Source organism: Oncorhynchus keta, unplaced genomic scaffold (genome assembly GCF_023373465.1).
Source record: "Oncorhynchus keta strain PuntledgeMale-10-30-2019 unplaced genomic scaffold, Oket_V2 Un_contig_3902_pilon_pilon, whole genome shotgun sequence".
Taxonomy (NCBI): Eukaryota; Metazoa; Chordata; class Actinopteri; order Salmoniformes; family Salmonidae; genus Oncorhynchus; species Oncorhynchus keta.
Window position 1 is genome coordinate 1,116 of NW_026287492.1, and position 22,034 is coordinate 23,149.

The window sequence follows — 22,034 nt, forward strand, 5'->3', positions numbered from 1 at the left end:
ATATGAATATAAAACATAAATATAAACATAAAATATAAACATTTATAGAAAACATATATGACAATATATATAGACATAAAGCATAATATAACATATTAAACATATATAAAATATATTAAACATATATATAATAACATAAAATATATTAAACATAACATATGTAAGAAACATATAAGATTAAACATTAAAACATATTTAAACATAAAACATATAAAACATAAACATATTTAATATAAACATATTATGATACAAACATATTAAACATAAACATATTTAAACATAAACATATTTAACATAAAACATATATTAACTATAGCATAAAATACATATTTAAAACATAAACATATAACATAACATATTAACATAACACATATTTAACATAAAATATATATTTAAAACATATTTAAACATAAAACATATTTACATAATATGATAACATAAACATATTTAAACATAAAACATATTATTACAAACATATATATTTATTATAAACATATTTAAACATAAACATATTTAAAACATAAACATATTTAAAACATAACATATTTAATCATTATATATAACATATAAAACATATAAAACATAAACATGATATACATAACATATAACATATGAACATAACAGATATTAAAACATAAAACATATTTAAACATAAAATATTTATACATAAAATAGATATTATACAACATATGTTATTAAACATATGATATGACAAACATATTTAAACATAAACATGAGATAGACATAACATATATTAAAACATAAATATATTTAAATATATTAAATACATAACATAATATATTTATATAAAACATAAACATATAAATATATATTTAAACATAAAATGATAACATAACATATATGTATATTAATATATTAAAACATATTTAACATATTTAAATATTATAATATATTAAAACATAAAACATATTATAATATTAAAACATATTATAACATTAAACATATTTAAACATAAAATATATATACATAAAACATATTTACATAATATAAACATATAATATTATTAAAACATATTTAAAACATAACATATTATTTAAAACATAACATATATTACAAACATAAACATATTTAAAACAGATAAAGATATGATGAAATATAGAGATGGAAGAGAAGAGATGAAGAGAAGAGATGGATGAGAAGAGTAGGAAGAGATATTAATATAAACATATGATAGAGAAGATTAAGAGATGAGAAACATAACATATATAATATAACATATATAAATATGAAGATGATAAATATATTAAGACATATAAACATATAACATATTGTAAAGATAACATATGAAAAGATAAGTATAAAACATTAAACATATTTAAACATGAAATATAATAAACATATGATAAAAAGATGAACATATAATAAAGAAGAAGAAGAGAAGAAGAGAGGAAAGAGAAGAGAGGAAGAGAAGGAGGAAGAGAAGAGAGAGGAAGAGAAGAGAGACAAAGAAAGATGTGAGAGAAAGTTGCCAGTATTGTCTGGCCTCCACATGTTTTACAGACAGACTTGAAGACAGACCTCATGAACACAACACCTCCATCTTCCCTCCTCTGTCTCCCTCTCTTGCTTCCACCCTCCCCCTGTCTCTCCCCGCTCCCTCCCCTGAGTCTTCATTAGTGTCTCTTCTCCCTCCACCCAGAACAGTGAGGCAGCAGAGGAAAACAGTCAGTAGTCTCTCTCCCTCCCTCTCTCTCCCCTCTCTCTCTCCCTCCACCCAGAACAGTCACAGAGGAAAACAGTCAGTCACACCTACGTCTCTCTCTCTCCCTCTTCCCTCTCTCTCTCCTCTTCTCTCTCCCTCCACCCAGAACAGTGAGGCACCAGAGGAAAATAGTCAGTCACACCCTATGTCTCTCCTCCCCTCTCTCCCCCTCTCCCTCCACCCAGAACTCCCTCTCCCTCTCTCCTCTCCCTCCACCCAGAACAGTGAGGCACCAGAGGAAAATAGTCAGTCACACCCACGTCTCTTCTCCCTCCCCTCTCTCCTTCTCTCTCCCTCCCCTCCTCCTCTCTCTCTCCCCTTCTCCCTCCCCTCCACCCAGAACAGTGAGGCACCAGAGGAAAACAGTCAGTCACACAGTCCCCCCCGAGTTCCTGTGTTTCTATATTTAGTAACTGTAGCCAAGTACAACCACACATCCCCATGCTTTAACTATGATGACACACCACACTTCCTGTCCTCCTACCTTGATGGTCTGGTACGATCCACTGTAGAGGTGGTTCTGAGAGGCCACCAGAGCACGAACCCAGTGGTTCAGTCCCGTTAACTCCTTCTTCAGCTTCAACTCTGTCCCCACTATGTCCCACACCTGGAGGGAGGGAGGAGGAGGGGAGGAGAAGACAGAGAGGAAGAGAGCGAAAAAGGAGAGAGATTAGATAACAGACACAGATCGGTGAGAACCACACATTTAGAACAGGGCAGTATTATCACACACACACACACACACACACACACACACACACACACACACACACACACACACACACACACACACACACACACACACACGTTAACAGCAGATGATGTCATTGAAACACTTCAGGGAAAAGACAGAGTTGTGGAAGAGGGAAAATCCTTCAATAGTGAGATCATTCCCTCCTCCTTCTGTCCCAGTTCCCTGACAAGTCTCCGCACTCACACCTCTCCTCCCTCACTCTCTCCCTCACTCTCACTCCCCTACCTCCTCACACCCTCCCTCTCACCTCTCCCCCTCACTCCCTCCCCTAACGATGGTGGTGGTGTGATGGTGGAGGTGTGATGGTAGAGGTGTGATGGTGGAGGTGTGATGGTGCGAGGTGTGATGGTGGAGGTGATGGTCAGGTGTGATGGTGGTGGTGTGACGGCGGTGTGATGGTGGTGGTGATGGTAGTGGTGTGATGGTAGCGGTCTAGATGGTGGTGGTGTGACTGGTAGTGGTGTGACTGGTCAACTGGTGTGACGGTGGAGGTGTGATGGTGGTCAACTGATGGTGGTGGTGTGATGGTGGTGGTCTAACTGGTACTCTGACTGGTAGTGGTGTGATGGTGGTGGTGCTCCCTAAGTGGCAGTCCCTAACTCTGGTAACTCTCCCCTGACTCCCTCAACCTCTAACTGGTAACTCTGATGGTGTGGTGTGATGGTGGTGGTCTGATGGTGGCGGTGGACGGTAACTGTGATGGTAACTCTCTAACTCCCTAACTCTCTAATGGTCTAACTCTAACCCCTAACTGGTCTAACTCCTCGGAACTCTGTGGTGGTGGTGTGATTCTGTCTGTCCTCTGGTCTCAGTAGAAAAGCCACATCAGAAGTGGTGAGATGCTGGTACAGGAAGAGGAGCCCTGGGGTTAAAGGTTAAACAGGTCAGACTGGTACTGTACAGGTAGAGGAGGTGGAGGTTGATGGTTAGTGCTGTGATTCCACAGTGATGGACTGGCGACATGAGTCCCTGTAATGTCTAACAAACCTAACACACTGGTATTGACAGTAAGGGGACCCAACGGTCAGCAAGTGATGGTGGAGGTGTGATGGTGGTGGTGGCGGACGGCAGTGGCGGTGCGACGGCAGCGGCGCGACGGTGAGTGGTGACGGCGGATGCGCGACGGCGATGCGGCGACGGCGGATGCGACGGCAGTGGAGGTGATGGCGGCGGTGTGACGGCGGATGCGATGGTGGATGCGACGGTGATGCGACGGCGGTGGCGACGGCGGCGGTGCGACGGTGGTGGTGACGGCGGCGGGCGACGGTGATGCGCGACGGCGGCGCGACGGCGGCGGCGCGACGGCAGTGATGCGCGGTGACGGCAGTGCGGCGGCGGCGGCGGTGCGACGGCGGCGGCGCGACGGCAGGCGACGGCGGCGGCGGCGGCGGCGGCGGTGGCGGCGGCGGCGGCGGTGGCGACGGCGGTGGCGACGGCGGCGGGCGGACGGCGGTGGCGGCGGCGGCGGCGGCGGCGGCGGCGGTGCGCGGCGGCGGTGCGACGGCGGCGGCGACGCGGCACGGCGGCGGCGGCGGCGGCGGCGGCGGCGGCGGTGCGGCGGCGGCGGCGGCGGCGGCAGTGACGGCGGCGGCGGCGACGGCGGCGGCGGGCGACGGGCGGCGGCGCGACGGCGGCGGTGGTGCGACGGCGGCGGCGGCGGCGGTGGTGCGACGGCGGCGGCGGCGGCGATGACGGCGGCGGTGCGATTTGCGGCGGCGACGGACGGCGGCGGTGCGGCGGCGGTGGTGCGGCGATGCGTGGCGGCGGCGACGGCGGCGGCGCGACGGCGGCGGCGGCGACGGCAGGCGGTGCGGACGGCGGCGACGGTGATGGTGCGACGGCGTGGTGCGGCGGCGGCGGGCGACGGCGGCGGATGGTGACGGCGGCGCGACGGCGGCGGCGACGGCGGATGCGACGGCGGCGGTGCGACGGCAGCGGACGGCGATGCAGTGACGGCGGCGGCGTGACGGCGGCGGATGCTGGCGGCGGCGGCGGCGTGACGGCGGCGGCGACGGCAGCGGCGCGACGGTGATGGCGGCGGCGGCGGCGCGACGGCGGCGCGACGGCGGCGGCGCGACGGCGGCGGTGCGGCGTGATGGTGGCGGCGGGCGACGGCGGCGGCGCGACGGCGGTGCGACGGCGGCGGCGGACGGCGGCGGCGGCGCGACGGCATGGATGGCGGCGGCGGCGTGAGCGATGCGACGACGGCGGCGGCGATTTGCGGCGCGGCGGCGTGACGACGGCAGGCAACGGCGCATGGCGGCGCGGACGGCGGCGGCGGCGGAGCGTGCGACGGCGGCGGCGCGACGGCGGGCGATTGGCGGCGGCGTGACGGCAGTGGCGCGACGGCGGCAGCGGCGCGACGGCGGCGATGCGACGGCGGCGGCGGCGGGCGACGGCGGCGGTGGCGGCGGCGGGCGACGGCGGCGGTAGGCATGACGGCGGCGGTGCGACGGCGGTGGCGCGACGGCGGCGGCGACGGCGGCGGTGTGCGGCGGCGGCGCGGTGACGCGACGGCGGCGGTGCGACGGCGGCGGCGACGGCGGCGGTGGCGACGGCGGTGGCGGCGGACGACGGCGGCGGTGCGACGGCGGCGGTGACGACGACGGCGTGACGGCGGCGGTGCGACGACGGCGGCGGCGGATGATGGCGGCGGCGCGACGGCGGCGGTGCGACGGCGGCGGGCGGCGGCGACGGCGTGGCGAATGAGCCGGCGGCGGTGGCGGCGGAGCGACGGCGGCGGCGCGACGGCGGCGGCGGACGCGGCGGCGACGGCGGCGCGTGACGACGGTGGCGGCACGGCGGCGGCGGCGGCGGACGGCGGCGGTGCGACGGCGGCGGCGGCGGCGGCGGTGCGACGGCGGCGGCGGCGGTGCGACGGCGGCGGCGCGACGGCGGCAGCGACGGCGATCGACGGCGGCGGGCGACGGTGGTGCGATCCTGCGCACGTGACGGCGGCGGCGGGCGGCGGCGGCGGTGCGGCGGCGGTGCGGACGGCGGCGGTGCGACGGCGGCGGTGCGACGGCGGCGGCGACGGCGGCGGCGCGACGGCGGCGGTGCGACGGCGGCAGTGCGACGGCAGCGGCGTGACGGCGGCGGCGTGACGGCGGCGGTGACGGCAGGCGGCGCGACGGCGGCGGTGCGACGGCGGCGGACGCCGACGGCGACGGCGCGACGGCGGCGGCGCGACGGCAGCGGCGCGACGGCGGCGGCGGGCGGCGGCGGTGGCGAGCGGCAGGACGGCGGCGGCGCGACGGCGGCGGAGTGCGACGGCGGCGGCGGCGGCAGTGGTGCGGCGGCGGCGGCGACGACGGCGGCGGCACGGACGGCGGCGGCGACGGCAGGCGGCGCGGCGGCGGCGGCGGCGACGGCGGCGGTGCGACGGCGGCGGCGCGACGGCGGCGGCGGCGGCGCAGCGCGATGGCGGCGGCGGCGCGACGGTGGCGGTGCGACGGCGGCGGTGCGACGGCGGCGGTGGACGGCGGCGGGCGGCGGCGGCGGCGACGGCGGCGGCGACGTGCGGCGGCGGCGACGGCGGCGGCGGCGGCGGCGCGCGGCGGCGGCGCGACGGCGGCGGTGCGACGGCGGCGGCGCGACGACGGCGGCGGCGACGGCGGCGGCGCGGCGGCGGCGGACGGTGGCGGCGCGACGGCGGCGGTGGTGACGGCGGCGGCGGCGACGGCGGCGGCGTGACGGCGGCGGCGGCGGTGCGACGGCGGCGGCGGCGGCGGCGGCGGCGGCGGCGGCAATGACGGCGGCGGCGACGGCGGCGGTGGTGGCGGCGGCAGCGGCGGCGGCAGCGGCGCGACGGCGGCGAAACGGCGGCGGCGCGACGGCGGCGGTGCGACGGCGGCGGCGGCGGCGGCGGCGGCGGCGGTAAACGGCGGTGACGGCGGCGGCGGCGGCGGTGCGACGGCGGCGGCGCGACGGCGGCGGGCGCGACGGCGGCGGCGGGCGACGGTGGCGGTGCGACGGCGGCGGCGGTGCGACGGCGGCGGCGGTGACGGCGGCGGGACGGCGGCGGCGGCGTGACGGCGGCGGCGGTGCGACGGCGGCGGCGGCGGCGGGCAGCGACGGCGGCGGCGGCGCGACGGCGGCGGCGGCGACGGCGGCGGCGGTGCGACGGCGGCGGCAGCGACGGCGGCGGCGACGGCGGCGGCGGTGCGACGGCGGCGGCGGGCACGGCGGCGGGTGCGACGGCGGCGGCGGCGCGACGGCGGCGGCGGTGACGGTCAAAACGCGGCGGCGGCGGCGGCGGCGGACGGCGGCGGCGGCGCGACGGCGGCGGTGCGACGGCGGCGCGGACGGCGGCGGCGGCGACGGCGGCGGCGCGACGGCGGTGGCGGCGTGGCGGCGGCGGTGCGACGGCGGCGGGACGGCGGCGGCGGCGCGACGGCGGCGGTGCGACGGCGGCGGCGGCGCGACGGCGGCGGCGCCACGGCGGCGGCAGTGCGGCGGCGGTGCCACGGCGGCGGCGGCGGCGGCGGTCAAAACGCGACGGCGGCGGCGGCGACGGCGGCGCGACGGACGGCGGCGGCGCGACGGTCTAAACGGCACGGCGGCGGCGGCGGCGACGGCAGCGGCGGCGGCGTGACGGCGGCGGCGCGACGGCGGCGGCGGCAGTGACGGCGGCGGCGCGACGGCGGGCGGCGGTCTGTGACGGCGGCACGGCGGCGGCGGTGGCGGCGGACGGCGGCGGCACGGCGGCGGCGGTGCGACGGCGGCGGCGGACGGCGGCGGCGGTGCGACGGCGGCAAAACGCGGCGGCGGCGGTGCGACGGCGGCGGCGTGACGGCGGCGGCAGCGACGGTCGGCGGCGGCGACGGCGGCGGTGCGACGGTGGCGGCGGCGACGGCGGCGGCGGCGCGACGGCGGCGGCGGCGCGACGGCCACGGCGGCGGTGACGGGTGGTGACGGGCGGCGGCGGCGGCGGCGGTGCGAAACGGCGGGGCGCGGCGGCGGTGGACGGCGGCGGGTGCAATGACGGCGGCGGCGGACGGCGTAAAAAACGTGACGGCGGCGGGCGTGACGGGCGACGGTAACGGCGGCGGCGGTGCGACGGCGGCGCGCACGGCGGCGGCGGCGACGGTCGGCGCGACGGCGGCGGCGGCGGTGACGGCGGTGGCGTGACGGCGGCGCGACGGTCGGCGGCGGCGGTGCGACGGCGGCGGTGGCGACGGCGGCGGCGGTGCGACGGCGGCGCACGGCGGCGGCGGGCGACGGCTGGTGCGACGGCGGCGGCGCGACGGCGGTGGCGGCGGCAGTGACGGCGGCGGGCGGCCGACGGCGGCGGCAGCGACGGCGGTGGCGGCGCGACGGCGGCGGCGGTGCGACGGCGGCGGCGCGACGGCGGCGGCGGTGATGGCGGCGGCGTGACGGTGGCGGTGACGGCGGCGGCGGCGCGACGGCAGCGTGCGGGCAACGGCGGCGGCGAGGCGGCGGCGCGACGGCGGCGGCGGCGTGCGGCGGCGGCGGCGCGACGGTCTAAACGTGACGGCGGCGGCGGCGGCGGCGGACGGCGCGACGGCGGCGGCGGTGCGGCGGCGGCGTGACGCGGCGGCGGCGGCGGCGCGACGGCAGCGGCGGCCACGGCGGCGGCGGGCGACGGTCGGCGGCGGACGGCGGCGGCGGCGCGACGGCGGCGGCGGTGCGACGGCGGCGGCGGCGACGGCGGCGGCCGACGGCGGCGGCGGTGGCGGCGGCAAAACGGACGGCGGCGGCAGCGGCGGCGGGACGGCGGCGGCGCGACGGCGGCGCGACGGCGGCGGCGGCGCGACGGCGGCGGCGTGCCACGGCGGCGGCGGCGGTCTGCGACGGCGGCGGCGGCGCGACGGCGGCGGCGGTGCGACGGCATGGTGGCGGTGACGGCGGCGGCGACGGCGGCGGCGCGCGGCGGCGGCGGCGACGGTCCAAAACGCCACGGCGGCGGGCGACGGTCTGGCGGCAAACCGCCACGGCGGCGGCGCGACGGCGGCAAAACGGTGCGACGGCGGCGGCGGCGACGGCGGCGGCGGCAACGGCGGCGGCGTGACGGCGGCGGTGCGATTTAGGCGGTGGCGGCGGCAGTGCGACGACGGCGGTGGCACGGCGGCGGCAGCGCGACGGCATTCTGGCGGCGGACGGCGGCGGCAGGACGGTCGGCGGACGCGACGGCGGCGGCGGCGGCGACGGCGGCAAAACGGACGGCGGCGGCGCGACGGCGGCGGCGCGACGGCGGCGGGGCGACGGCGGCGGCGGTGCGGCGGCGGCGGCGACGGTCTAAACGGCCACGGCGGCGGCGCGACGGTCGGCGGCGCGACGGCGGCGGCGGCGTGACGGCAAACGGCGGCGGCGACGGCGGCGGTGCGACGGCGGCAAACGGACGGCGGCGGGCGACGGCGGCGGCGGCGACGGCGGCGGCAGCGCGACGGCGGCGGCGACGGCGGCGGCGGTGCGACGGCGGCACGGCGGCGGCGGCGACGGCGGCGCCACGGCGGCGGCGGCGACGGCGGCGGTGCACGGCGGCGGCAGTGACGGTCTGCGGCGGCGGCGGTGCGACGGCGGCGGCAGTGCGACGGCGGCGGCGGCGATGGCGGCGGCGGCGGCGGCGGCAGCGACGGCGGCACGGCGGCGGCGGCGACGGCGGTGATGCACACGGCGGCGGCGGCGTGACGGCGGTCTAAACGACGGCGGCGGCAGTGCGACGGCGGCGGCACGGCGGCGGTCAGCGGCGGCGGCGGCGGACGTGCGGCGGCGACGGCGGCGGCGGTGCGACGGCGGCGGCGCGACGGCGGCGGTGCGACGGCGGCGGCGACACGGCGGCGGTGCGACGGCGGCGGCGACGGCGGCGGTGCGACGGCGGCGGCGGCGACGGCGGTGGCGTGACGGCGGCGGCGGTGCGATGACGGCGGTGCGGCGGCGGCGGCGGCGCGACGGCGGCGGCGCGACGGCGGCACGGCGGCGGTGCGACGGCGGTGGCGACGGCGGCGGTGGCGGCGTGCGACGGCGGCGGTGCACGGCGGCGGATGACGGTGCGACGGCGGCGCGACGGCGGCGGTGCGACGGCGGCGGACGGCGGCGGACGACGGCGGTGGTGCGACGGCGGCGGCGTGCGGACGGCGGCGGCTAACGACGGCGGCGGCGCGACGGCGGTGGTAGCGACAATGGCGGCGGTGGCGACGGTGATGGCGTGACGGGCGACGGCGGCGGCGGACGGCGGCGGCGGCGGCGGCGGCGGCGACGCACGGCGGCGGCTGCGGCGGTGGCGGTGCGACGGCGGCGGTGACGACGGCGGTGCGCGACGGCGGCGGGCGGCGACGGCGGCGGTGCGACGGCGGCGGCGGCGACGGCGGCGGCGGATGCGACGGGCGGCGGCGACGGCGGCGGTGCGACGGCGGCGGCGGCGCGACGGCGGCGGTGGACGGCGGCGGCGGTGACGGCGGCGGCACGGCGGCGGCGGCGCGACGGCGGTGGCGGCGGCGGCGGTGCGCGGCGGGACGGCGGCGGCGACGGCGGCGGCGGCGACGGCAGGTCAAAACGGCGGCGGCGGCGGCGGCGGCGGCGCGACGGCGGCGGCGGCATGGCGGCAAAAGCGACGGCGGCGGCGCGACGGCGGCGGCAGTGCGACGGCGGCGGCGCGACGGCGGCGGCGGACGGCGGCGGCAAACGGCACGGCGGCGGCGGCGGCGGCAGTGGCACGGCGGCGGCGGCGCGACGGCGGCGGCGCGACGGCGGCGGCGGCGGACGGCGGCGGCGCGACACGGCGGGCGACGGCGGCGGACGGCGGTGACGCCACGGCGGCGGCGGCGGTGCGACGGCGGCGGCGGCGCGACGGCGGCGGCGGTGCGCGGCGGCGGCGCGACGGCGGCGGTGCGACGGCGGCGGCAGCGACGGTCGGCGGTGCCGGCGACGGCGGCGGCGCGACGGTCGGACGGCGGCGGCGACGGCGGCGGCAGTGCGACGGCGGTGGCGTGACGGCGGCGGCGGCGTGACGGCGGCGGTGACGGCGGCGGCGGCGCGACGGCGGCGGCGGCGGCGGTGACGACGGCGGCGACGGCGCGGCGCGACGGCGGCGGCGACGGCGGCGGCGCGACGGCGGCGGCGGCGGACGGCGGCGGTGCGACGGCTGTGACGCGCGACGGCGGCGGTGACGGCGGCGGCGACGGCGGCGGCGGCGGCGGCGGCGCGACGGCGGCGGCGCGACGGCGGTGCAGCGACGGCGGCGGCGGTGCGACGGCGGCGGCGCGACGGCGGCGGCGGTGCGACGGCGGCGGTGCGACGGCGGCGGCAGGACGGCGGCGGTGCGACGGCGGTGGCAGTGACGGCGGCGGCGGCACGGCGGCGGCGGGCGGCGGCGCGACGGCGGCGGCGCGCGGCGACGGCGGCGGTGCGACGGCGGCGGCGGTGACGGCGGCGGCGCGACGGCGGCGGCGCGACGGCGGCATGGCGGCGCGACGGCGGCGGGCGCGACGGCGGCGGCGGCGCGACGGCGGCGGCGGCGTGACGGCGGCGGCGGCGCGACGGCGGGTGACGGCGGCGGCGCGACGGCGTGCGACGGCGATTCAAACGCGACGGCGGCGGCGTGACGGCGGCGGCGGCGGCGACGACGGCGGCGGCGGCGGCGGCGGTGCGACGGCGTGACGGCGGCGGACGGTGGCGGCGGGCGACGGCGGCGGCAGTGCGACGGCAGCGGGCGACGGCGGCGGCGGCGACGGCGGCGGCGGTGCGACGGCGGCGGCAGGCGGCGACGGCGGCGGCGCGGACGGCGGCGGTGACGGCGATTTCAATGACGGCGGCGGCGGGCGGCGGACGGCGGCGGCGCGACGGCGGCGGCGGCGTGACGGCGGCGGCTGGTGCGACGGCGGCGGCGGCGCGACGGCGGCGGCGGCGGCGGCGGCAGCGACGGCGGGCAAACGTGCGGCGGCGGTCAGCGGCGGCGGCGGTGCGGCGGCGGCGGTGCGACGGTCGGCGCGGCGGCGGCGGCGACGTGACGGTCAGCGACGGCGGCGGCGCGACGGCGGCAGTGCGACGGCGCGGCACGGCGGCGGCGGCGGACGGCAAAAGTGCGGCGGCGGCGGCGCGATGGTGGCGGCGACGGCGGTGGCGGTGCCACGGCGGCGGCGGCGGCGGACGGACGGCGGCGGCGGCGGCGGCGGCGCGACGGCGGCGGGCGACGGCGGCGGCGGCGCGACGGCGGCGGGCGACGGCGGCGGCGGCGGCGACGGTGGACGGCGGCGGACGGCGGTGGCGGCGACGGCGGCGGCGGCGCGACGGCGGCGGGCGACGGCGGCGGCGGCGGTGACGGTGCGGCGGCGGCGGTGCGACGACGGCGGCGGCAGTGCGACGGCGGTGGCGCACGGCGGCGGCGGACGGCAGCGGCGGCCGGCGGCGGCGGCGGCGACGGCGAACGCGACGGCGGCGGCGGTGCGACGGCAGCGGCGGGACGGCGATGCGACGGCGGCGGCGTGACGGCGCGACGGCAGCGGCGGCGGCGGCGGTGCGACGGCGGCGGCGGTGACGGCGGCGGCGGCGCGACGGTGGCGTGACGGCGGCGGCGACGGCTGTGGCGGCGCGACGGCAGCGGCGGTGCGACGGCGGCGGCGGACGGCGGCGGCGGCGTGGCGGCGGCGGCGCGACGGTGAAAACGGACGGCGGCGGCGGCGACGGCGATCACGGCGCGACGGCGGTGCGACGGCGATGCGACGGCGGCGGTGCGACGGCGGCGGCGACGGTGGACGGCGGCGGCGGTGACGGCGTGATCGACGACGGCGGCGGTGCGACGGCGGCGGTGCGACGGCGGCGCGACGGCGGCGGCGACGGCGGTGACGGCGCGACGGCGGCGGTGCGACGGCGGCGGCGCGACGGCGGCGGTGCGACGGTCGGTGGCGGACGGCGGTGGTGCGGCGGCGGCGGCCACGGCGGCGGCGGCGGCGGCGACGGCGGTGGCGGCGGCGGCGACGGACGGCGGCGGCGGCACGACGGCGGCGGCGGCGACGGCGATGACGGCGGCGGACGGCGGCGGCATGGCGGTGCGGCGGCGGCGGTGCGACGGCGGTGCGGCAGCGCGACGGCGGCGGCGCGGCGGCGGCGGCGGCGGACGGTGCGGCGGCGGCGGCGGACGGCTGACGGCGACGGCGGCGGCGGCGGCGACGGCGGCGGCGGACGGCGGCGGTGCGACGGCGGCGGCGGCGACGGCGGCGGCGCGGACGGCGGCGGCGGTGCGACGGCGGAAACAGCGACGGCGGCGGCGACGACGGCGGTGCGTGCGCGGCGGCGGTGACGCGGCGGCGGCGACGGCGGCGGGGCGACGGCGGCGGTGGTGCCGACGGCGGCGGCGGCGGGCGACGGCGGCGGTGCGACGGCGGCGGTGGCGACGGCGGCGGTCTAAAACGGCGGCGGGCAGTGACGGCGGCGGTGCGGACGGCGGCGGGCGACGGTGGAGGTGGCGCGCGACGGCGGCGGTGCGACGGCGGCGGCGGCGACGGCGGCGGTGCGACGGCGGTGGCGTGACGGCGGCGGTGCGGACGGCGGCGGGACGGCGGCGGCGACGGCAGGCGCGACGGCGGCGATTCAAAATCTATGGCGGCGGCGCACGGCGGCGGGTGACGGCGGCGCCACGGCGGCGGCGCGACGGCGGCATTCGGTGATCGACGGCGGTGGCAGCGACGGCAAAACGCGACGACGGCGGCGGCGACGGCGGCGGTCGACGGCACGGCGGCGGACGGCGGCGGTGCGACGGCAAATCGGCGACGACGGCGGCGGTGCGACGGCGGCGGCGGCGACACGGCGGCGGCGCGACGGCGGCGACGGCGGTGATGCGACGGCGCGGTGGCGCGACGGCGGCGGCGGCGACGGCGGCGGCGCGACGGCAGCGGCGGCGACGGCGGCGGCGGCGGTGCGACGGCGGCGGCGGTGCGACGGCGGCGGCGGCGGCGGCGGTGCGACGGCGGCGGCGCGACGGCGGCGGGCGACGGCAGCGATGGCGACGGTGGATGGTGACGGCGGCGGCGCGACGGCGGCGGCGCGGCGGCAGACGGTCTGGTGGCGGCGGCGGGCGGCGGCGGCGGCGCGACGGCGGCGGCGGTGCGGCGGCGGCGGCGGCGGCGGCGGCGGTGCGACATTCAAACGCGGCGGCGGCGGCGGCGGACGGCGGCGGTGGTGCGACGGCGGCGGCGTGACGATTTGGCGGCGGCGCGACGGCGGCGGGCGACGGCGGACGGCGGCGGCGGCGGTGCGACGGCGGCGTGCGACGGCGGCGGCGGCGACGGCGGCGCGGCGGCGGCGGCGACGGACGGCGGCACGGCGGCGGCACGGCGGCGGTCTGTAAGTGGCGGACGGCGGCGGCGACGGCAATGGCGGCGGCGGCGGTGCGACGGCGGCGACGGGACGGCGGCGGCGACGGCGGGCGGCGGCGCGACGGCGGCGGGGCGACGGCGTGCGACGGCGGCGGCGGCGGCGGCGGCGGATTTAGCGACGGCGGCGGCGGCGGACGGCGGCGGCGCGACGGCGGCAAACACGGCAGGCGGCGGCGGCGATGACGGCGGCGGCGGCGCGACGGCGGCGGTGGCGCGACGGCGGCGGCGGCGCGACGGCGGCGGCGCGACGACGGCGGCGGGCGACGGCGGCGGCGGGCGACGGCAGCGGCGGCGGCGGTGATGCGGACGGCGGCAGTGACGGTCGACGGCACGGCGGCGGCGGACGGCGGCGGGACGGCGGCGGCGCGCGGCGGCGGCGTGGCAAAACGGCACGGCGGCGGCGGCGCGACGGGTCTGGCGACGGCGGCGGCGACGGCGGCGGTGCGACGGCGGCGGCGCGGACGGGACGGCGGCGCGACGGCGGCGGCGCGACGGGCGGCGGTGCGACGGCGGCACGGCGGCGGTGACGGCAGCGGCGGCGCGACGGCGGATTCGACGGCGGCGGCGGCGGCGCGACGGTTCAAATTGACGGCGGCGGCGGCGACGGCGGCGGGGCGACGGCGACGGCGGCGGCGGCGGCGACGGCAACGGCAGACGGCAGCGGTGGCGCGACGGCAGCGGCGGCGGCGACGGCGCGACGGTGACGGCCACGGCGGCGGCGATGACGGCGACGGCGGCGGCGGCGGCAGCGTGACGGCGGTGGCGTGACGGCGGCGGCGGCGGATCGGCGCGTGATGCGACGGCGGAGGTGGACGGCGGCGGTGCGACGGCGGCGGTGCGACGGCGACGCGGACGGCGGCGGGCGACGGCGATGCGGCGGCGGCGGCGGCGGCGGCGGTGCGGCGGCGGCGGCGGCGGCGGTGCGACGGCGGCGGCGCGACGGCGGCGGTGCGACGACGGCGGCGGTGGCGCGACGGCGGCGGTGCGACGGCGGTGGGCGACGGCGGCGGGCGACGGCGGCGGCGCGACGGCGGCGGCGCGACGGCGGCGGCGCGACGGCGGCGGCGGCGGCGGCGGCGGTGCGACGGCGGCGGCGGCGGCGGCGGCGGCGCGACGGCGGTGGCGGCGGCGACGGCGGCGGCGGCAGGCGTGACGGCGGCGGTGCGACGGCGGCGGCGGCGACGGCGGCGGCGCGGCGGCGGCGGCGGACGACGGCGGCGGGACGGCGGCGGCGGCGGCGGTAGCGGGGACGGCGGCGGCGACGGCGGCGGCGCGACGGCGGTGGTGCGACGGCGGCGGGTGACGGCGGCGGCGCGACGGCGGCGGCGGCGGCGGCGGCGCGACGGCGACGGCGGCGGGGCGCGACGGCGGCGGCGGCGGCGGTGGTGGCGACGACGGCGGCGGCGGTGACGGCGGGTGGTGCGACGGCGGCGGGACGGCGGCGGCGTGCGGCGGCGGCGGACGCGGCGGACGGCGGCGGCACGGCGGCGGTGGACGGCGGCGGCGGTGCGACGGCGACGGCGCGACGGCGGCGGCGGCGACGGCGGCAGGTGCGCATGGCGGCGGTGGTGACGGCGGTCGTAGACGGCGGCGGCGACGGCGGCGGCAGTGACGGTGGTGGTGGTGGCGGCCGACGGCGGCGACGGCGGATGGCGGACGGCCGACGGCGGCGGCGGCGGCGTGACGGCGGCGGCTGGCGGCGGTCAGCGACGGCGGCGGTGACGGCAGCGGCGACGACGGCGGCGGACGGCGGCGGCAGCGACGGTGGCGGCGGTGCGACGGCGGCGGCGGCGACGGCGGCGGCGGCGACGGCGGCGCGACGGCGACGGGCGGCGGCGGCGGCGGCGGCGACGGCGGCGGCGCGACGGCGGCGGCGACGGTGGCGGGTGACGGCGGCGGCGGCGACGGCGGCAGGCGATGGTGGACGGCGGCGGCGGCGGCGGCGGCGGCGGCGGAACGACGGCGGCGGCGCGACGGCGGCGGCGCGGACGGCGGCGGCGGTGACGGCGGCGGCGGCGACGGCGGCGGCGGCGCGACGGCGGCGGCGACGGCGGCGGTGGTGCGACGGCGGCGGCGGCGGCGGCGGCGGTGCGACGGCGGCGGCGGCGCGACGGCGGCGGCGGCGGCGGCGTGCGACGGCGGCGGCGGCGGCGTGCGACGGCGGCGGCGGCGGCGGCGGACGGCGGCGGCGGCGGCGGCGGTGCGGCGGCGGTGCGACGGCGGTGGGCGACGGATGGCGGCGCGACGGCGATGCGACGGGTGATCCAGACGGCGGCGGGCGATGATGGCGGTGACGGCGGCGGCGGTGACGGTATGGTGGCGACGGCGGCGGGTGGCGGCGGACTAGACGGCGGCGGCGCGACGGCGGCGGGTGACGGCGGCGGCGCGACGGCGGCGGCGACGGCGGCGGTGACGGCGGCGGGGTGACGGCGGCGGTGCGACGGCGGCGGGCGACGGCGGCGGCGCGACGGCGGCGGCGCGACGGCGGCGGCGGACGGCGGCGGCGTGATCGGCGGCGGCGGCGGCGGCGCGACGGCGGCGGTGCGACGGCGGCGGCGCGACGGCGGCGGCGACGGCGGCGGCAGCGACGGCGGCGGGCAACGACGGCGCGCGACGGCGGCGGCGTGACGGCGGCACGCGACGGCGGCGGTGCGACGGCGATGCGCGACGGCGGCGGTGCGACGGCGGCGGTGCGACGGCGGCGGCGTGACGGCGGCGGCGCGACGGCGGCGGTGCGACGGCGGCGGTGCGACGGCGGTGGTGGCGACGGCGGTGGTGCGACGGCGGCGGTGGTGCGACATTCAAAACGGCGGCGGCGGTGGCGGATGGCGGGTGCGACGGCGGCGGGCGGCGGCGGTGGACGGCGGCGGTGGGCGACGGCGGCGATGGCGACGGCGGCGGGCGACGGCGGCGGCGGCGGCGACGACGGTGGTGCGACGGCGGCGGCGGTGACGGCGGCGGTGCGACGGCGGCGGCAGCGACGGCGATGATCGACGGCGGCCGACGGCGGCGGCGTGACGGTGATGATGCGGACGGCGGCGCGACGGCGGCGGCGCGACGGCGGCGGTGCGACGGCGGCGGCGGCGACGGCGGCGGGCGACGGCGGCGGCGCGACGGCGCAGCGCGGCGGCGGCGGCGCGACGGCGGCGGCAGCGACGGCGGCGGCGCGACGGCGGCGCGACGGCAGCAAACGTGCGACGGCGGCGGCGTGACGGTGATGCGGACGGCGGGGTGGCGGACGGCGGCGGACGGCGGCGGCGGTGCGACGGCGGCGGCGGCGACGGCGGCGGCGGCGGCGACGGCGGCGGCGGCGGCGGCGGCGGCGGCGGCGGCGGTGCGACGGCGGTGGCGGCGGCGGCGGCGTGACGGCGGCGGCGCGACGGCGGCGTGCGGCGGGCGGCGGCGGACGGCGGCGGCGGACGGCGGCGGCGGCGACGGCGGCGGCGGCGGCGGTGACGGCGGTGCGGACGGCGGCGGCGTGACGGCGGCAACGCGACGGCGGCGGCGGACGGCGGCGGCGGATGGCGGCGACGGCGGCGGCGGCGGCGGCGGCGGCGTGACGGCGGCGGCGCGACGGCGGCGGCGGCGGCGACGGCGGCGGCGGCGGCGACGGGCGGCGGCGGCGGCGGCGGCGGCGGACGGCGGCGCGACGGCGGCGGTGCGACGGCGGTGGTGGACGGCGGCGGCGGCGCGACGGCGGCGTGCGGTGCGGACGGCGGCAGGCGGTGCGACGGCGGCGGGCGCGACGGCGGCGGCGGCAGCGACGGCGGCGGTGCGACGGCGGTGGTGCGACGGCGGCGGCGGTGCGACGGCGGCGGCGGCGGACGGCGGCGGCAGTGACGGCGGCGGTGCGACGGCGGCGGGCGGTGGCAGTGGCGGCGGCGGCGATGCGACGGCGGCGGCGGTGACGATGGTGGCGGCGCGACGGCGGTGCGACGGCGGTGCGTGACGGTGGCAGTGGCGGACGGCAGTGGTGGCAGATGGCGGATGCGACGGCGGCGGCAGTGAAAACGATGGCGGCGGGCGGACGGTGATGCGCACGGCGGCGGCGCGGACGGCAGTGCGTGACGGCAGCGACGGGCGACGGCGGCGGCGGACGGCGGTGCGACGGTGACGACGGCGGCGGCGACGGCGGCGGCGGTGCGACGGCGGATGGTGCGACGGCGGCGCGACGGCAGCGGCGGCGGCAGTGGCGGCGCGACGGCAGCGGCGGCGCGGCGGCGCGACGGTGATGCGACGGCGATGCGGCGGCGATGCGACGACGGCGGCGGACGGCGACGGACGGCGGCGGGCGACGGCGATGCGCGACGGCGGCGGCGGACGGCAGCGGCGGACGGCGAGCGGCGGCGGTGCGACGGCGGCGGCGACGGCGGCGGCGGCGGCGATGCGGCGGCGATGCGACGGCGATGACGGCGGCGGCGATGCGGCGGACGGCGACGGTGCGACGGCGGCGGATGACGACGGCGGCGGCGGCGGCAGCGGCGGCGACGGCGGCGGTGCGACGGCGGCGGCGGCGCACGGCGGCGGCGGCGCGACGGCGAGTGCGGCGGCGGCGGTGCGACGGCGGCGGTGCGACGGCGGCGGCGGATGCGGCGGCGGCGACGGCGACGCGACGGTGGATGGTGCGGCGGCGGATGCGGCGGCGGCAGTGATGCGACGGCGCGGTGCGACGGCGGTGCGGCGGCGACGGCGGCGGCGTGAACGCGGACGGCGGCGGCGATTTGGCGGCGGCGACGGCGGCGGCGGCGGCAGCGATGCGCGGACGGCGGTGCGACGGCGGCGGCGGGCGACGGCGGTGGCGCGACGGCGGCGGCGATGAGGCGGCGGCGGTGACGGAGCGGCGGCGGCGGCGGACGGCGGCGGCGCGACGGCGGCGGCGGCGGTGACGGCGGTGATGCGACGGCGGCGGCGGACGGCGGCGGTGTGACGGCGGTGGCGGCGGCGGCGGCAGCGACGGCGGCGGCGGCGGCGGCGGTGACGGCGGCGGCGGATGCGACGGCGGCGGCGCGACGGCGGCGGCGATGACGGCGGCGGCAGCGACGGTGCGGCGGCGGCGCGACGGCGCGGTGCGACGGCAGTGGCGGCGCGACGGCGGCGACGACGGCGATGCGAACAGCGGCGGCGCGACGGCAGTGGCGGGTGGCGGCGGCGCGCGACGGCGGCGGCGGCACGCGGCGGCGGCAACGACGGCGGCGGCGTGACGGCGGCGGCGGCGGCGGCGGCGACGGCGGCGGCGGTGGCGACGGCGGCGGGCGACGGCGGTGGCGGCGACGGCGGCGGCGCGACGGCGGCGGCAGGCGACGGCGGCGGCGATTTGACGGCGGCGGCGCGACGGCGGCGGTGCGACGGCGGCGGCGGTGCGACGGCGGCGGCGGCGCGACGGCGGCGGCGGCGACGACGAGCGGCGGCGGCGGACGGCGGTGCGTGACGGCAGCGGCGTGACGGCAGCGGCGGTGCGACGGCAGCGGCGGTGCGACGGCAATGCGGCGCAGCGACGGCAGCGGCGGCGACGACGGTGGCGGCGCGACGGCAGTGGCGGCGGACGGCGGCGGCGTGACGGCGGCGGACGGCGGCGGTGCGACTGCGGCGTGACGGCGGCGGCGGCGGCGGCGGATAACGGCGATTGACGGCGGCGGGCGCGACGGTGGCAGGCGCGACGGCGGCGGCGACGGCGGCGGTGCGACGGCGGCGGTCGACGGCGGCGGCGGACGGCGGCGGCGTGACGGCGGCGGTGGCGGCGGCGGCGCGACGGCGGCGGTGCGACGGCGGCGGCGGACGGCAGCGGCGCGACGGCAGCGGTGCGACGGCGGCGGCGGCAGATGCGGCGGCAGATGCGACGGCGGCGGCGGCGGACGGCGGCGCGACGGCGGCGGCGCGACGGCGGCGGTGCGACGGCTCGGCGCGACGGCGGCGGCGCGACGGCACGGTGCGACGGCGGCGGCGGACGGCAGCGGTGCGACGGCAGTGGCGCGACGGCAGCGGCGCGACGGCGGCGGCGCGGCGGCGGCGGCGCGACGGCGGCGGGCGACGGCGATGCGACGGCGGCGGCGACGGCGGCGGCGCGACGGCGATGCGACGGCGGCGGACGCGACGGCGGCAGGCGGCGGGCGGCGGCGGCGGCGGCGGCGATGGCGGCGGCGGCGGTGGCGACGGCGGAATGCGACGGCGGCGGCGGCGGCGGCGGTGATGCGGCGGCGCGACGGCGATGCGACGGCGGCGGCGCGACGGCGGGCGCGATGGCGGCGGCGCGACGGCGGCGGCGGCGGTGCGACGGCGGCAGTGACGGCGGCGGCGGCGGCGGCGGCGGTGGCGGCGGACGGTGGCGGCGACGGCGGTGGCGGCGGCGGCAGGTGGCGGACGGCGGCGGTGATGGCGGCGGCGGCGGTGATGACGGCGGCGGCGTGACGGCAGCGGTGGCGCGACGGCGGATGGCGGCGGCGGTGGCGGCAGCGGCGGCGGCGGCGGTGATGCGGCGGCGGCGGCGCGACGGCGATGGACGGCGGCGGCGCGACGGCAGCGGTCATGGACGACGGCGATGCGGCGGCGGCGGCGCGACGGCAGCGGTGGCGGCGACGGCGATGCGCGACGGCGGCGGCGGCGGCGATCGGCAGCGGCGATGCGACGGCGGCGGCGGCAGGCGGACGGGATGACGGCGGCGGGCGACGGCAGCGGCGGCGGCGCGACGGCGGATGCGGCGGCGGCGGCGACGGCGGCGCGACGGCGGCGGTGATGCGGCGGCGGCGGCGCGACGGTGATGACGCACGGCGGCGGTGACGGTGATGCGCGACGGTGGTGGTGCGACGGCGGAGGCGACGGTGATGCGACGGCGATGCGCACGGTGGCGATGGCGGCGACGGCGGCGGCGACGGCGGTGATGCAGTGACGGCGGTGATGTGACGGCGGCGAGGCGCGACGGCGGCGATGCGACGACGGCGGTGCTGACGGCGTGCGACGGCGATGCTGACGGCGGCGGTGACGGCGGCGGTGATGGCGATGACGGACGGCGGCGGCGTGCGGCGGCGGTGCGACGGTGATGCGACGGCGATGCGACGGTGATGCGCGACGGCACGTGCGACGGCAGATGCGTGACGGCGATGCTGACGGCGGCGGTGCGACGGCAGCGGCGCGACGGCAGTGATGCGTGACGGCGGCGGTGCGACGGCAGTGATGCGACGGCGGCGGCGGCGCGACGGCGGCGGCGGTGCGACGGCGGCGGGCGACGGCGATGCGACGGCGATGCGCGACGGCGATGCGACGGCGATGCGCGACGGCGGCGGACGGCGGTGATGCGTGACGGCGGCGGCGCGACGGCGGCGGCGCGACGGCGGCGGCGACGGCGATGCGCGACGGCGGCAGACGGCGGCGGGCGACGGCGATGCGACGGTGATGCGCTGACGGCAGCGGCGGCGACGGCGGCGGCGCGACGGCAGCGGCGCGACGGCGGCGGTGACGGCGGCGGCGCGACGGTGATGCGCGACGGCGATGACGGCGGCGGCGCGACGGCGGCGGGCGACGGCGATGCGACGGCGGCGGCGCGACGGCGGGCGCGGACGGCGATGCGCGACGGCGATGACGGCGGCGGCGACGGCGGCGGCGTGACGGCGATGCGACGGCGATGCGACGGCAGCGGCGCGACGGCGGCGGCGCGACGGCAGCGGCGCGACGGCGGCGGCGCGACGGCGGCGGCGCGACGGCGGCGGCGGCGACGGCGGCGGCGGGTGACGGCGGCGGCGACGGCGGCAGCGGCGATGACGGCGGCAGCGGCGCGACGGCGGCGGTGCGACGGCGGCGGTGCGACGGCGGCGGTGCGACGGTGATGCGACGGCGGCGGCGCGACGGTGATGATGCGACGGCAGACGCGACGGTGATGCGCGACGGCAGCGGCGTGACGGCGATGCGACGGCGATGCGACGGCGGCGGCGACGGGCGGCGCGACGGCGGCGGCGCGACGGCGGCGGCGGTGCGACGGCGGCAGTGGCGCGACGGGCGGCAGCGGCGCGACGGCGGCAGCGGCGCGACGGCGGCAGCGGCGCGACGGCGGCAGTGGCGCGACGGCGGCAGCGGCGCGACGGCGGGTGCAGCGACGGCGGACGGCGGTGGCGGTGGTGGTGGTGGCGGTGATGGTGACGATGGTGACGGTGGTGGTGGTGCGATGGTGGTGGTGTGATGGTGGTGGTGTGATGGTGGTGATGGTGATGGTGGTGGTGGTGGTGGTGATGGTGGT

General features: G+C 77.9%; 1 protein-coding gene across 1 annotated transcript in view; it reads right to left on the reverse strand.

The window, feature by feature from the left end:
- Positions 1 to 2,129: 2,129 nt before the first annotated feature.
- LOC127924272 (E3 ubiquitin-protein ligase TRAF7-like) overlaps positions 2,130 to 22,034 on the reverse strand; it is a 69,917-nt gene continuing 50,012 nt past the window's right edge. The window contains 1 exon segment of the mRNA XM_052508832.1: positions 2,130 to 2,330. Coding sequence (XP_052364792.1) covers positions 2,130 to 2,330 — 201 coding nt within the window.